We start from the raw sequence: 17151 nt of genomic DNA, 5'->3' as shown, positions 1-17151 counted from the left end.
TCTTTAAGCTAGAAAAATCTGTGTTTTAAAGATCAGAGTCTTAGTAAAACCAGATTATTTGATTATTTCAAACCAGTTCTGGTATTAAAAACATGAAAACAACAAGGGTATAGATTAAAAAAATTAGTAAAATATTAACATTGGATCTTATAAAAACTTTGTTATGTATATGATATAATCTGTGATATTGTAAATTTGTGTCACTTAATGGGTAAATATCAAATTGCTAAACAACAGTTTTATCTTTGTTATAGCCATTTTATGATAAGTAATTTTGTTAGCTTGTCTGCTTACACAAGTTATACACATTCAACAGAAAAATATTCAAACATGTACATGCACATGTACGAGCCCCGGTGCAAAATGGTTTGTCTAGTGTGAAATTTTCTCTGTGAGACTTTTTCTAACTTCATTATTTTTGTATATCTATATAAAATATTGAGCTGGTCTACTATCGCATGTCGCGTTACTTATACCATTTTTTAATTATAAACCAATAAACTATTTCAGCTTTTTAAATTTATACATACCCTGTTTTAAATTCAAAGAAGTTATAAGCAAAATAGTTCATCTAAATGTTAATCGATGCAAAAGAGTTTACCTATCGGTGATTATTCTTTCTTTGCATAATTATGTTGCATAATTTAAATTTGTAAAAGTAATTCGGTGTCATTTGTCAAGTGAGACAGTATAAATTCTGAACATTTCAGTTTTTTTCATTAGTTTTCAAATGAAATTACTGAACGTCCATCTCAGTGCAAAGTATACTCTGAAGAAGTAAGGGCAAAAATAAAGGAGAAAAGGAGGCTACGGCGTGTATGGCATACAAGCAGACATACAAGTGACAAAAGAGCCCTCAATAGAGCAAGCAGAGAGTTAAAGGTCCTAATAGCGGAGGCCAATGATGTGACTGTGCAAACACATATAGAAAATCTCACAGCTACTAACTATTCGCAATGGAGAGCTTGCAAAAACTTTAATAGACCATTACACCATAAGCCTGCTCTACGGAAGGAAGATGGAAGCTGGGCTAGGACCGCGCAAAGCAAAGCGGAAACCTTCGCAAAACATTTAAGCGAAGTGTTTAAGCCGAATAATAGGGTACCTGATGCAGACGAGTCGGACATTGACGCTATTCTCGGCCAGGATTTCCAACTTGATTGCCATCTAAAGTTGGTTACGCCGGGAGAGATAGCCCGGCAAATCAAATGTCTAGCGAACAACAAGGCACCAGGTTACGACCTCATTGATAGGAACCCTCCTAGAGAGAACGATTCCACATCGAAATTCTACAAGATAACGGCAGGCGTACCGCAAGGCTCCGTCCTGGGATCAGTTTTGTACACTACGTGTATAACGTCGGATTTACCACAGGGCTCGGACGTTACTGTTGCAACCTTCGCGGACGATACAGCTTTATTGGCGTCGAGTGAAAGTCCGACTGAGGCGTCATCTATACTCCAGAACTCTCTTAACGAGATAGAAGAATGGTTGGCCAAATGGAGAATGTCTGCTAGCACAACCAAATCCATTCAGGTTACCTTCACGCTTCGCAAGGAGAACTGTCCACCGGTCACCCTTAATGGCACACAGCTCCCACACCATGACACTGTCAAGTATCTAGGCATGCATCTTGACCGAAGATTCACCTGGAAGAAACACATTCTAACGAAAAATGATGCAATCAACCTAAAGTTCAAGGATCTCCATTGGCTTATGGGTCGAAACTCAAAGCTGAGCATCGACAACAAGCTGCTCATCTACAAAGCCGTTCTAAAGCCGATTTGGACCTACGGCATATAACTGTGGGGAGTAGCGAGCGCCTCTAATTTGATGGCACTACAAATGTCGAACGCGCCATGGTTCCTCAAAACCTCGGAACTCCATGAACTGCTTCACATTACAACCATCAAAGAGGAAGTAGCTTTCTCGTGTCGTAGATACAAAACACGACTGCAGAAACACCCAAATCAACTTGCGGGTCAGCTGACGATACCGGAAAGTAATCGCCGTCTGAAAAAGCGACGGGACATGACAATGAAGACGGTTGGTCAACCTGATTAGCTGTAGCATACTAAAGGGCTGAACTTCGATGGGAGTTGCACCCTACACATGATGAACCGACACCGCATCTGCTCATGGCCTACCAGCCGATTGCATGATAAAAACTAGAAAAAAAAATTTTTTTCAAATAACAATGGGTTGTGGCAAACCTGTCTGTGAAGATCTTCGAAAGCGAATAGTTTGTGGGGTCGATGCTGGCAAATCAAGTTACCAAATATCTAAAGACTTGATACTTCCCAGGTCTACAGTCCAATCTATCATTCAGCACTATAAAAAAAATAGAACGACTTCTTGTTTGAAGAAAACTGGTCGACCACGCGTCACAAGTGCAGCAGAAAACAGAATCCTGAAGAAAATTATCAAAAATAATCGTCGTGCTCGAGCTGCAGAACTCACGGTGCAATGCCTCTATTCCGTCTTTCAACAGGATGGTGCTTCCTGCCATACTGCAAGGACAACAAAGACGTGGCTACTGGCGAAAAGCTTACCTACAATCGAATGGCCATCTAAAAGCCCTGGCTTGTCGCGGGTCGAAACCCTATGGTGGAAAATGAAAAAAGTTTTCCGTAAAAATCCATCAAGATCGAAGAGCGACTTAAAGGCTAAACTCTTGGCTGTCTGGGAGTCAATTACGCCTGAGGAGTGTGCAGCGTTGGTTGCAATGATGCTTCTTCGCATTAAAGAAAAAATTAAGGCGACACAACTAAGTGGCAGACGAACTATTTTGCGTGAGTGACAAGGGTAGATAAAAACTTTTGCGTTAAGTTTTTTAGAATATTTTTTTAATTTTTTTATGTTATGTAAAGTCATGAAAGAATTTCAGTTATGTTAAAATAAACTTTAAAATGTTCCTCATATTGTGGTTTACTTTTTATTAAACGTTCTTAATTATTTTACCAATATTTACTTTCTATATTTTACGCTTTGCATTACTTTCCATACTAGATGAACTATTTTGTATCGGAGCTCGTAGTATTAGTTTAATTTAAATAATTTACTAGGTAGGTCATTAAGAAATTGATTACTTTGTCTTCAAAGCATCATCGTATTTAGACAAGTTATTTAGAATATTTCATTTTCATCATTAATTTATATGATCTATGTAAGGTGAGGATGTTTAGCGTGAACTTAGGGAGGCTAATGTCCAGCAGTGGACTGCGATAGGTTAAAGTGATGATGATGATGATTATAATATAATATAGAAAGAAATATAGATATATCTTCTAGGATAGGTAGGGTCACTTGAATGCTATGAATTTATAAATTGTAAAGAAATAAAAAATATGTTATAACAATATTGAAACTAAATGTATTTTTAAATTATTTGTTTTCAATGTTCACTGACATATATTTTTATTTATTGATTTGCATACTTCTCACAGTATGTCAACAGAAATATACTAAATAAACTCAATCACTTATTCGGGTTAATGATATAAGGTCAAGTTTGTATTATACACCCAAATCTTTATATGTGTAACAACATTATTTAAAAGAAGAATTATTAAACATTTGAATCCTAAAACAAAGCACAAAATAATTTAATGATCTGAAATTTTTATAATATACAATCAAAGCTCTTTGTAAGTTTATACATCTTATAAACAATAAATGCTTCACACTCAACGGCCCCCAGTAAGATTTACTCCTGTGCCGGGGGTCCGTAAAGACACACAATCTACAAGCACAAACGCCTAGACCACGACAAACATCTATATGGCCAATGTAAATGTCTGTCGTGAGCGGGGATCGAACCCGCGACCGTCTGCGCAACAGCCTGTGCTGTGACGATGCTGTGCTGTGTGATGCGCCAACGCGTCATGATATATCTATTGAATGTCTTGTGTTTTGTGTATATTTTATTTGGTATTTTTTGCTAATTATGTGTTTTCATGTATTAATGTATTTGAGCCATGTCTATATTTCCTGTAAAGACGAGGGTTGTCTATAAGATACCACTGTCAATGATAAGACAGCTGCCTGCCTTCCTTTAACCTCCTGCTGATAAATGTTACCAATATCTTATTTGGTAGATAAAATTAGAAACATGTGAAATAGGCCTTTATTGTACAGTACTACATTTTAATGGCCTAATAAGAAAATTGTAACGAAACCCTAGATAAACGCCTAGCAACAAAAGCCTCATCAACTGGCACATTTACGTCAATAGAAACAGTACAATTCAATCTAAGGAACATCCTTCGAACACTAATGTAATGTCGGACAAACAATTAGTGTTCAAGAGAGCTGTATAATTATGATAATATTGAATAACTAGCTGGTAAATGTCCTTTCGTTCGTTTTCGCATTATTCTTATTATCGAGTATTATTTTTTAATTTATTTATTTAAGAAAAAGTAACAACTTTTCTGCTGATCTTTACAAATTCGTCAAACTGTAAACACAGTTTGATACCACTTATCATATTCTATCTAGAAAGAATCTAGAAAGAGACAAAATGTATGAGTTGTTTTATTTTTTTGGTATAAATACCGTGCAACTATTGTTATGAATCACGATCTGGAGAATCAGAAAAACATGGCTACCTTTTATCCATTTATTTTCAAGGGATCAGAATTTACGCGCTTAAATCCGCTAGCTTTACGTTTAAAAATTAGTCTGCTAAAGCTGTCTTCTTTAGCAGAGTATTTTTTTTTTTTATAAAAATGCGATATCTCGCATCATTCACATTGGTGCAGTTCTTGATACTATATATACTAGCAGTAGTCTTAGTCGCACACATTCACTCGCAGCAATATTTCACTTTACAAAATTCGACAACCGGAATTCGGGACTGATTTTTCGCAGGCACCCCTTTACCGCCGTGTTCATAATGAAATAATCTTTAATTTCATTTAATTTTAATTCAATAGTTAGACCGGTGCAAAATGCTAGTATCGATATACCTGTTTATACCTGGCACCTAACGTTTGCATATACTATGAGCTACATACTATCGATTTGTATAGAATTTAAAAAAAATTAAATATTAAAAAAAAATATATCAAATAATCATATCCTGGACTGAAATTTGTTAGGCAACCCATATGCAATATATTTGTTGACATATTAAATTAAATATAGAATACGTTTCGTCAAATAAACATCTCGGTGAAAGTCGTTTTATATAAGGAATTTAGAGTTATATATGCTATATGTTTTAACAATAATATAAGAATTGTCACCTGTCACCTAATAGCTGCAATAAGATCGCCGATAATAAATTATAAAATAAATATTTAAGTAATTAAAACCTTCTAATCTACTTAACCCATAACATTCTCAATAGGCCATATTCTTAACTAAAAAAATACAATCAAATGTTCACTAAACAAAGTAAATATAAGAGTAAACATTTATTATATAATATTGTAATCGCTAACGTTATCATAACGTGATAGTGGTTGCCACATATTGCAAATAGAGTGGATATTTGGAGATAAGAGAAATCTAAATGTCTAAAATATATGATATTTTATATTCTGTACTGAGTTGTAGCTATATTATTTTGTTTATAATTAATTAAAATAACTTCGTATTTATATGATCAAAAAAAAAAAAAAAAGTTCAATCAAATATCTAGATTGGTTACAAAAATTCCTCTTATCGATTTTTTTTTTTGTTATCATGCTTTCCATAATAATTGTATTTGCTCGTACTACACTCGTGCTACAAGTAATACAACGTAGTTAGACGTAAAAATAGTCAAGTAAACACGCGTTATCAAAGATTACTCAAAAAGTTGTTATCAGATCTCGACGAAATTTAAATGTAACACGATAAACATCAACTTTCGATTAAATTAAAAATCATGAAAATCGGTACACCCAGTAAAAAGTTATGCGGTATAATACAACGTAGGTCGACGAAGAAATAGTCAAGTAAAAACGCATCATTAGATATAACTCGAAAAGTCGTTGCTAGATCTCAAAAAAATTTAAGTGAGACCAAATGATACACACCACCTTTCGATTAAAAAAGCCGAATTTTTGCCGAAATCGGTCCACACATAATTGTGTTTGCTCGCAAACGAAAAAAAACCGACTTCAATTACATCGACGAGTAATACAACGTAGATCGACGCAAAAACAGTCAAGTAACTACGCGTTATCAAAGATTACTCAAAAAGTAGTTATCAGATCTCAATAAAATTTATATGTGACCACATGACAAACATCAGGTATCGATTAAATTAAAAATTATCAAAATCGGTACACCCAGTAAAAAGTTATTGCGGATTTTCAAGAATTTCCCTCGATTTCTCTGGGATCCCATCATCAGATCCTGGTTTCCTTATCATGGTACTATACTAGGAATATCTTCTTTCCAACAAAAAAAGAATTATCAAAATCGGTACATCCAGTAGAAAGTTATGCCGTATAATACAACGTAGGTCGACGAAAAAAGCGTCAAGTAAAAACGCATTATTAGATATAACTCGAAAAGTAGTTGTTAGATCTCAAATAAATTTAAATGGGACCAATTGGCACACACCACCTTTCGATTAAAATAAAATTTGTCGAAATCGGTCCACACGGTCAAAGTTCTGATGTAACATACATAATAAAAAAAAATAAAAAAATACAGTCGAATTGAGAACCTCCTCCTTTTTTGGAAGTCGGTTAAAAAATAAAAGTCGAATTGAGAACCTCCTCCTTTTTTTGAAGTCGGTTAAAATCACTTTAATGAGTTCTTAATTCTTATGTGAACTATTTTTTTGTGATGTCTCCTACTCGACGCAAGTTCTTTACTATGATTTTAAAAATTAATATACTCGTTAACATTGTGTTTTTATTGAAAATTTACATTTTGATTGTAATAATATTTAATAATACGATAATGTTCGTAATGTTCTAAATGACGTTATAACGTGAAATAATAAAATAATTAATCAAAAAGCGTTGATACATGTAACTTTAGTTTTTATTTTTTGTTTCAAGTTACAAAGTCGAAACATAAATACATGATGATATTTAATAAAAAATTAAATTTGAATTAATTGTTTATATTTCCTTGTAATATAAATTTCTAAAAAAATTTAGTCTAAAAACGAGTTAATATTTTTGAGTTGCTAACCCCCTACTCGTACGGGAACTTAATATTCGAAGGAAATAAAGACAACTTAAAACTCATCAAAAACGTTCAAAGTCAATACAATTTTAATAAATAATTAAAGGATGACAAGGAATCCGTTTAAGTAACAGCTTAATTGTAGAGCGTAAAAAAGCACTAAAAGCGCCGAGAGCCGAGTTATCGAGAAAATGGCTTTGAGCGCCACGAGAAATCGTGGTCAAAAACTTGAAGTTTGCTTTTTATAGCCTCGTCTATCACATATCCGAAAATTAGCTTTCTTCATTCACAGGCGAATTAGCCAAACTCGACCAAGTTAGTACCTATGAAAGTAGGGTGTTTACACATGTTTCATAACAGGGATATAGTATTATATGGGAAATATTTATTATTCGGCCTTCCGTAACTGTTAATCAAGTATCCATATCCCTGAAATTAGAACTGACTGCGTTTTACATTCAGAGACGTGTCGATAAAACGACTGTATACTCTCGAGATATCCTTATAAGCATGACTACATAAATAATAAGTCGATGATGTTATGACCGACATAAATTAGTAAGCAATGTGATCTAAATACGTAACGTCTTAATTTACGTAGGTACTTATTGTTGATAATAAAATGATCGAATGGGAGTATATATTTATGCGTCACAAGACCAGTTAACGGCGGTTAGATCTCTTATGTGTATTTTATATTAGTGCGAATGAGGATTACGCATAAACGGGATATTTGGCTCGAATTTTGCAGTTGCCTATTTCCAATTACATATATAATAATATATGTGTTTCAAATATTATACAACACACACTCAACGGTAGGATAGTAGTAGGAATCAGTAGGATGAGGATCATGTTTCGGAAGTTTAGGAAAACACACTACGCACACACCCACTATTTTTCGTGATACGGGATCACGAAAAATAGTTATGTTATGTAATATGCAAACATCTGTTACGAAATGGGATGAACGCGTAATGTCACGCAAATCTTATATCTATACTAGCTGTGCCCCGCGGCTTCGCCCGCGTTGAAATTTGTGTGTCACAAAGTTTTCCCGGCAAAATTCAATCAATCACATACACTTTTGGGGACTTTGTTTTATAATACACTAACTGTTGCCCGCGATTACGTCCGCGTGGTTGTGAAGATATGCATTACCATTAAGTTGTTTAACGCAAGTTATTTTTTTATTTCAGTCACTTGAAATGCTTATCAAACTGAGTAACTTTTTAAAAGGCACAATTTAGTATAATTTAATAGTTATTTTTATAAAACCTCTCTATACACCACATTTTTAGTTTTATTTTCAGGCTGTATATGTTTCATACAAACTATCAACCCCAATTAAACCCCCTTATAGGTGGAATATCGTAAAATCCGTTCTTAGCGGACGTCTGCTAACTATAACCTACCTCCCTGCTAAATTTCATCTTTGTCCTTCCTGGATGGATGGACCATCCAGCGGTTTTTGAGTTCTCGTGATGAGTGAGTCAGTGACCTTTCTCTTTTATATATATAGATATTTGGACACTTCCTCACCATCTATAGAGCATACATTTTAAATTTCAAATCTCTTACCTTAATAACATAGGACTTTCATACAAACTTCCAACCCCCGTTTTACCCCCTTAGGGGTCGAATTTCTTAAAATCCGTTCTTAGCGGATGCCTACATCTTATAAGGAGCCTACCTGCAAAATTTCAAGTTTGTAGGTGTTATAGTTTCGGAGATTTCGTGATGAGTGACCTTTTATATATATTATAGATTATAGATAGAGATAAATGGTAATATTTATAAATAATTAATAAAAACAGATATATTCATGAAAAAAAAAGCCAGTGTCTACTATAATACTATTTAATAATATAAAATCAGGCGTTTTCAAGTATAGCCATTTTTTGACATATTACATTATTACACAATGAATTAAACGAATAAGTAAAATATTTATTTAAACGTTGACGTGCTTTTTTGAAACTGAGATTGCATCGGATACTAAAATAACTGGTTATATACATACGCATACGAGTGCCGAATACGAAACAACGTAATTTGTTTGACATTTTACATCAATATAAATACAATATTTATTTCTGTATTTAAGTAAGTAATCATTGAACTATTGTTTTATATATTTTTGCAAACTTTAACTGCGTAAATTATCTCGCTTATGTTACCTACATAAATAAATATTATCAGTAATATTGACACACTCAGACAGAGGTTAACGACACGTTAATGTACTTCCATTACTTTATTTGATGATATACTTAGTATACCCCCTATGAATACTGTATTATGTTTAGTAATAATAGTGTACACAATTTATTTATTTATTTATTTATTTATTTATTGATACTTTATTGCACAATACATTAAAGAATTGTACAAAAGGCGGGCTTAATGCTAAAAACAGTCTCTACCAGCCAACCTTAGGACGAACAAGAGCAGATATTTGTAGGTGTGCAGAATTGGGTATTTCTAAAATCTATCAATCTACAATCTATTCTTATCATGTCATCATCATTTCAGCAAGAATTCCTATTCTTGTTTACTACTGGAGTTGTGGCGACATCTATCTGGCAACATACGACTTAGAATTAACGTATCCTACATCGCGAAATTAAAGTTATCCGAAGATTGAAAATATATACAAGAACCCGACAACAACCGTCGCCGGGGCACTAGCCCACCAGATACAGCATCCGTCTGGTCGGAGGATCCTCCCTCTTCGATGGGTGATGAGGACCTTTACACCCTGTTTCCTTCACCCCCTCCCCAAGATATAAGACTCATCAATAGCGCGCCACTGAGACCAATATTCAAATCACATTTCCAGAAGCCAGAAACTGCGCGAGCTATGTGCAATCTGCCCTTAAATTTAACTCATTTGTCAGTTACCACATTATGTATAGATTCAGCCATTCATGTAACATCCCACTGATAGAAATATACCTCTTTCTTTAGAGGTATGTGAGAAGGATCGGAGCTTAATTCACCTGCACAACGATGCCCCACTGCTGATTGGCGGATTTATTACGGAATATATCGAAGCCGATAACGCCGGTGTTTTAGACACATACCCGTACCCCTAAAGGCCTAAACCAATGCAGTTGTCAAGAACATGAACTCAGTCTCAGTATCAATTGTAAATCGTCTAGCGTAAATTATTGTTGAATTAAAAATACTCACAAGGGACAAAAACGTAGTCATTGCGGCTCGTTTTATAAATAAATACGAGTGTGGTCACGATTTCTGCACGCAGGTTATAAGTGAGTCACAAACACCGGATATTAATCGTTAAATCGGGATGGGAAGATTACAACCGAATTTGTTCTAACTAGGTTCCTTTCAGCTCTTTAGCTTCGCGGTTTTTCTCAAAAATCACCGGATTTCTGAAAATTATGAGGTATATAAAGAAACCCATGCGTAACACTTGATCTCTAGCTAGCTAAACGTAAAGTTTTATGTAAATTCGTACTGCTGATCTGGCGTGTTTGAGTAAAACATCATCAGTCAAACATCCTAAACAACTTTTGTGCATACACTTGCAGCAAATTTGGTGTTTTCGAAATTATTATTATTAAATATTCGAAATATTATTGAAAAATAAAACTTTTTGTCCTAAAACAAAACTCAGATCGTAAGATATAAAATTATAAATTTATCATATTTAACCATTGCAAAAATGAATAAATAAAAAAGTTACCTTAACTGGGTTAAGGTGATCTTTATCCATCTAATGAATGCGTGGGTACGATTTATTAAAACCATTTCCCTCCACACATTGCGTGTTGTTGAACGAATAACAAACGAAATATTGTATACAATTTAAAGTAGGTTTATACGCTTGTTCTAGTTGTACATAATAATATAATCTACTTGCTCGAATCTGTAATTGGTTTCTTAGTTGTTTATATTATATGTATTCTAATTAAGTGTAAAAAACTCGATTCCACCAAAGAAATAAAGAATGTACATGTAAAATAATTTAATTTTTACTGTTTGTATTTTCGGTCTCCTCTTCTGTCTTTAAAATTTAACGAAGGTTGTAATCTCAACCACACCTGTCAATTTCCTTCGTGTATTCTATCATACGCGATAGCAAAATCTCTGTTGTTGTTGATGCTATTAAAAAGCATCAAACCAAAATAATATAAACAAAAGAATAATTGTAATACAATCATTACATGTTGTCGTCGTAACTAAGTGCCAGCACAATTACAGGTGTAATTGTGCTGGCACTTAGTTATATCTCTGTTGATTACAATATTTTATGTAGCAACAGTGTACAGTATGTTGGTGATCTTATAAATAAATAAACAACTTTATATTAGGTATACTGAGCTAATAATAAAATAGCAAACAATGGAATATTAAGACTTTATCAGCGTGTTTAATATTTATATGCTAAGATAAACTTATACAAACTAAATATACTTATTATATTATTACTTGTATTAAAAAGCAATATAGTAAGTAGTAAAATTAAATTCTATAAATATATGTTAGATGTGAATGCCTGCAATACCAGGAGCATTGGGAAGCTTATTGCCATCTCTACCACTGACACACCCCGGGAGCCATGGCTACTTGCCTAATTAAAGGATACAACACTACTTAAGACCTATATTATTTGACTGTTATAAGGAGATGTAAGGCTACGTCGATAATTATCCGTATGCGATTGGGTTTCTCCTGCACACCTGTATTCTTGGCAAAATTGCGCATTCGTGACATTTCCTTGTGTGAATGTGGCTTGGAGGAAGGATCTCTCGATCACTTGTTTTTTAATTGTCTGAAATTAGCTGTATCACTATATGATATGATTCCCAAAAACATTCCGCGGCCGGTTAATGTTTGTTTTCTTCTAACTTTAGTGCCATCTTCTTTTTGTGCTGTCTTAGCTAAGTTTATTAGAATCAATGATATAAAATTATAATTTACCAATAAATTAAAATTAAATAAGTAATCATGTCAAATATTTTCAACTAACCGCAGCTTAAGCGGCTTATCCCACTATTGTACTGTCAAAAACGAACCGTCTCCGAACTTATACACTTTCAGCACTTGTCATTGGCAAAATCATTGGCGAAAAGCTGATGGAGCCATAGTCTTTAAAGAAGAAGAAGAAGAATTACCAAAACTTTACTGATTATTGAAATATCGTATTGTGATTGTATAATTGCCACATTAACATTGTAAATCTCTATAAAATTGTATAATGTGATTTCAGGTCAAACGGTGTACGCCCAGGGTGCCGCGGCCACACCCGTGCCGTTACTTAACGCCATGACTGAGGTCGGCAAAGCCGGTTCCCTCAGGGATATTAAGGTCGTCCATATGCACACCGAGAAGGAAGCACCATACGTTGCCCCAGAATGCAAAGATATATTTAGGTAAATATATGTTTCTGACTCTCACACAAAGAAAACTAAACGCGAATATGATTTTGAGATTTCCGATATTGCGACGGCGGTGCAGACGTTATTGATACTTCATTTCTTCAAGCATCTTTCATAACTAATTTTTCTACTTTCGTAATAAGTTCGATTAGATTCGATAGAAATGAGACTATCCACAAGAGAACGAAAGTAACCGACACAGCCCACAGAATTAGCAAGTTGAAGTGGCAGTGGGCTGGTCATCCTGTGTCGCAGGACCGATGGCCGTTGGAGTAGACGGGTCCTGGAGTGGACACCGCGTCTTGGCAAACGCAGTGTGAGACGTCCTCCGGCCCGTTGGACCGACGATCTACGTAAGATTGCCGGTGTAGGCTGGATGAGGATTGAAGAAAACCGGGATCGGAACTTGGGGAGGCCTATGTCCAGCAGTGGACTGTTATAGGCTGAAGTGAAGTGATGAATAAGTTCGATGCGGGCGACCCGGCCTTGGATTATCTTCAAGTGACTCTCTGCCCTGTTTAAATAAATGTTACCACTTGTATACCATTGCTTTTCCTGGACAAGAGTCCGTGTAAACCAATGACATCTCATTTAGTATGGTTTGAATAGACTTTGGATGCTTGGTAAGGAGTTTTATTACCGCGCGATATTCGATTTTCTCCATATATTTTTGCACCTTGTACCTGATTGAGTTGTTTCGTCAATGGTAATTCAAGGACTTGTATACTTATTATGAGTCACTTAACATGTTAAAATTATAACGAGCTCGCCTACCATCTGTCATACCGCGAAATTAAAAACGCATGCTCGTATAAAAAACGATTCGTTTTGCTAATAAACCGTTTAATCTCAAACAACATGTTTTATATATACGCTATACTATATTTTAACTGAGGTAGGGCACAGCAGGAATTTCCTGCTCAAAATATGGAGCAGCCCGACTGGGGTAGTACCTCGACCTTACAGAAGATCACAGCAAAATAATACTGTTTTCAAGCAGTATTGTGTTCCTGTTGGTGAGTAAGGTGACCAGAGCTCCTGGGGATTGGGGATTGGGTCGGCAACGCGCTTGCGATGCTTCTGGTGTTGCAGGTAGACATAGTCTATAAGTTACGGTAATCGCTTACCATCAGGTGAGCCGTACGCTTGTTTGCCGACCTAGTGACATAAAAAAAAATACGACTTGCATACCACAGAAATACAACACATATATTATTTATTTTGGCTGTGATCTTCTGGGGTAGTACTACTCGATTTACTCGAGGTACTTCCCCAATCGGGGTGCAGATTTTAAGCAGATTACATAAAAATTTATAGATCTTTATATTTTCATGTCGGCTACATTTTTATCACAATGTATCTTTATCCAATATGCTAATCACATAAAATTATCTAGATATATGGATATACGCCTTGATAAGGAAAATTCGCCTGATATTATTGACCTTATCGACTCCATTTTATACAGCTCTTTTAAACTAATATTAATGAAGTATATGTTTCATACTACTAATTTTTTTTTTACTTTTTACCATTTTCAAAGACTTGGTCTAAAACGAGAGTAGTACGGTTGGGTGTCCCACCCAATTATCGACACTGTAACATACTCATACGAGTATTTTTGAAATAGCGGGTTTATTAAAGACATTGCATGATACTTTAATGGTATCAGGTATATTTTTGGATTGCATCTATATTATTTGTACATAAAAAAGCATGATTTATAATTGAAGAATAATATCAAAATAATAATTTAAAAAAAAAAAAAAAAAAACCCGCCTGCGTGAAGAACAACTAATAGAGAGTAAACTGAAAAAGCTGGAACAAGATAAAAATTCCATATGCACACAAAGTCAGCGAAATAAATAGAAACAATATCAAACATTTTGTGCTGTACATTTAAAATATATTAATACGGTAGTCCTTCGAAACTTTATGCAACGTACATAACATGCAGTCGGAGACATGCACAAAGAGAGAATGATTTGACTTATCATTCAATTTCATGCCTATTACATACATACATACAAGATACGCGCGAAAAATATAACCCTTCCTTGGCAGTCGGGTAATAAATAAAGGCACTTTTTGGCCTGGTTATCGACTGCTAAATTCCACATATCGACACCCGGTAACCGATAACTTCCAATAATCATCGTCTAATAATCAACTTTATATTTATCGTCATCCAGTTATCGACTTATTTCCAACACCGTTTCCAAACAGTCTTAACCACTTTGTTAAATTTTTTATTTTTTAATGCTATGTCGCTTATATTATTTACTAGGTGCTGCCTGCGGCTTTGCTCGTTTAACTATAGCTATTGATTATGATTACAAAAAGATACTTATAGTATCTCATTATTATATGTATTTAAGACGTCTTTGTATATCACAATTGTCGACTTTAGTGCGCTAGAATTACCAAACTGCTCGTAGCGCTGAGATGTCGTGCGAACAACACATTGTGTAAATTTCGTTGATCTATAAAAAATAAATAAGATAAAAACGCATAAATAATTAAAATTATATAAACAAAAAATCATTACGAATTGAAATGAGCATGTAAATTAACAAAAACTTAGCAGATAAATATCTTTTATCACGTCAGTGAACAGAAATAAACGAGTTTAGCACACATTTATTATATTACATATTTTCGTAATCTTAATGTCTGTTAACAACAATTAATATTATTTACTACTAGCGACCCGCCCGGCTTCGCACGGTTGCAAAAACTATCAGTGTTCCTCTACTATATTATGCATGTATTACACATATAAACCGTCCTCTAGAATCAATTTATTTACTGAAGAAAACCGCATCAAAACCCGTTGCGTAGTTTTAAACATCTAAGCATACAGACAGCGGGAAGTGACTTTGTTTTATACGATGTAATGATTACGTCTAAACTTTAATTACAAATTTTTCTATCGCCCAGTTCGTGCTTTCTCAGTCGGGCTGCTCCAAATTTCAAGCAAGATTTTTTTCTGCTGTGCTCTACATCAGTAGATGATTTTCGAGAGCAGATTGAACACATTATGTAAAAACCACTGGGCTATCAAGTGATAAGTTTACTTTTTAAAATTCATCTTGCTATAAGGAAAAGATTGTAGGGATGTATCAGAATAATTCCGGACATGAGCATATTCGCTTTCTCTTGATTAGGCTAGTGTGGAGATTCAGCATCTATCATGAAAAGACTGTTCAACATTGAAATGTTTCCAAATTGTTACAGTAATAGACGGATTTTGCTCGCCTCTGGCTGTACTTTAGTCTCATAAAATGAAAAATAATAAACTCGCTTACTCTATATTTCTATAACAATGTATTAACATGTTATAAAATGCACGCTTTTATACAGTATTGTATAAATGTAAATTTGTAAAATTGATCGTAACTGTCTTTATAAATGTGTTATCTTAAGATTGTCATCGTAAATGTAAACATTTTTGTTTTCCGTTTCCTGACACCGGTGGTGCCCTTCCACTTCCTTTCTTTATGTGTCAAGTGCTGGTCGTGTAAAATTATATATCGTATTCTATCAGAAATCTAACCTGATTTTTATTGAAATCCTACCGAATTCCAATAGAAAACACATCAAACTATAAATTAAATATCTTTTGTTAAATACTATTATAGTAAAAATAATCGATAAAAAGGAATATTATGTCGTCGGACGTCACCATTTTGGATGTACGGATGTTAGCAAAATAACGCGAGAACCACTTGTGGAAATAAATTAATAAACTGTTTTTTTTTTATTATTATGTCCGGAAACTATTCACTGAAAAGCCTATTGAATACGAAGGTTGAAAGTTCTTCAAATTTTTATAATAAATATTTTTACATTTCTACCATAATAAAAAAGTATCCGAATAATATAGTACCTGAGCCGTCTCTGATTATCTGCATGAACCATCGAACTAATCAACTAATCGAACTTATCGTTGTTTAGTCGATCATTAGTTCCTAAACGAGCTACTAGAGGCCGCTGCTAGGGATAAGCTGCAAATAGGGACACGATATCGCAACCATAAGTATCGATATCGATATAGTATCGGTATCGAAACAAAAGTATCAAATTAGTAATAGCATCGAAACTCAAGTATCGATATGAGTAAGTATTGAATAAATTTTGAGTTTCCCTATTACTTTAAATTAATTCACATCCACAACAGAGGCGCGCAGACCATGAATGAGACCTGTTGTGATTCATTAATGGACCACAATGAAAATAAAAATAAACAACTTAGATACAAAAAAGGTTTTATTTCTACTAAACCAATTATGGAGAAGAGATAAGCATAATAATTGTGTTTGCAGACAAACGAAAAAAAACCGACTTCAATTACACCGACAAGTAATACAACGTAGATCGACGAACAATTAGTCAAATAACTACGCGTTATCAAAGATTACTCAAAAAGTAGTTATCAGATCTCGAGCTTTTGATTAAATTAAAAATTATCAAAATCGGTACATCCAGTAAAAAGTTATTGCGGATTTTCGAGAGTTTCCCTCGATTTCTCTGAGATTCCATCATCATATCCTGGTTTCCTTATCATGGTACTAAACTAATGATTACCCCTTTTCCAACAAAAGAAGAG

The 17151-nt window shown here is 34.3% G+C and overlaps 1 protein-coding gene across 1 annotated transcript in view; it reads left to right on the top strand.

Annotated features, from left to right (window-relative positions):
- LOC123665229 (4-hydroxybutyrate coenzyme A transferase) overlaps positions 1-17151 on the top strand; it is a 38666-nt gene that overhangs the window by 2311 nt on the left and 19204 nt on the right. Inside the window, exon 2 of the mRNA XM_045599564.1 lies at positions 12374-12536. Within this exon, the coding sequence (XP_045455520.1) occupies positions 12374-12536 (163 nt within the window). The remainder of the gene's footprint in view (positions 1-12373; positions 12537-17151) is intronic.

Source organism: Melitaea cinxia, chromosome 23 (genome assembly GCF_905220565.1).
Source record: "Melitaea cinxia chromosome 23, ilMelCinx1.1, whole genome shotgun sequence".
NCBI lineage: Eukaryota > Metazoa > Arthropoda > Insecta > Lepidoptera > Nymphalidae > Melitaea > Melitaea cinxia.
Note: the sequence above shows the minus strand (reverse complement) of the source record. Positions and strands in the feature narration are given on the sequence as shown.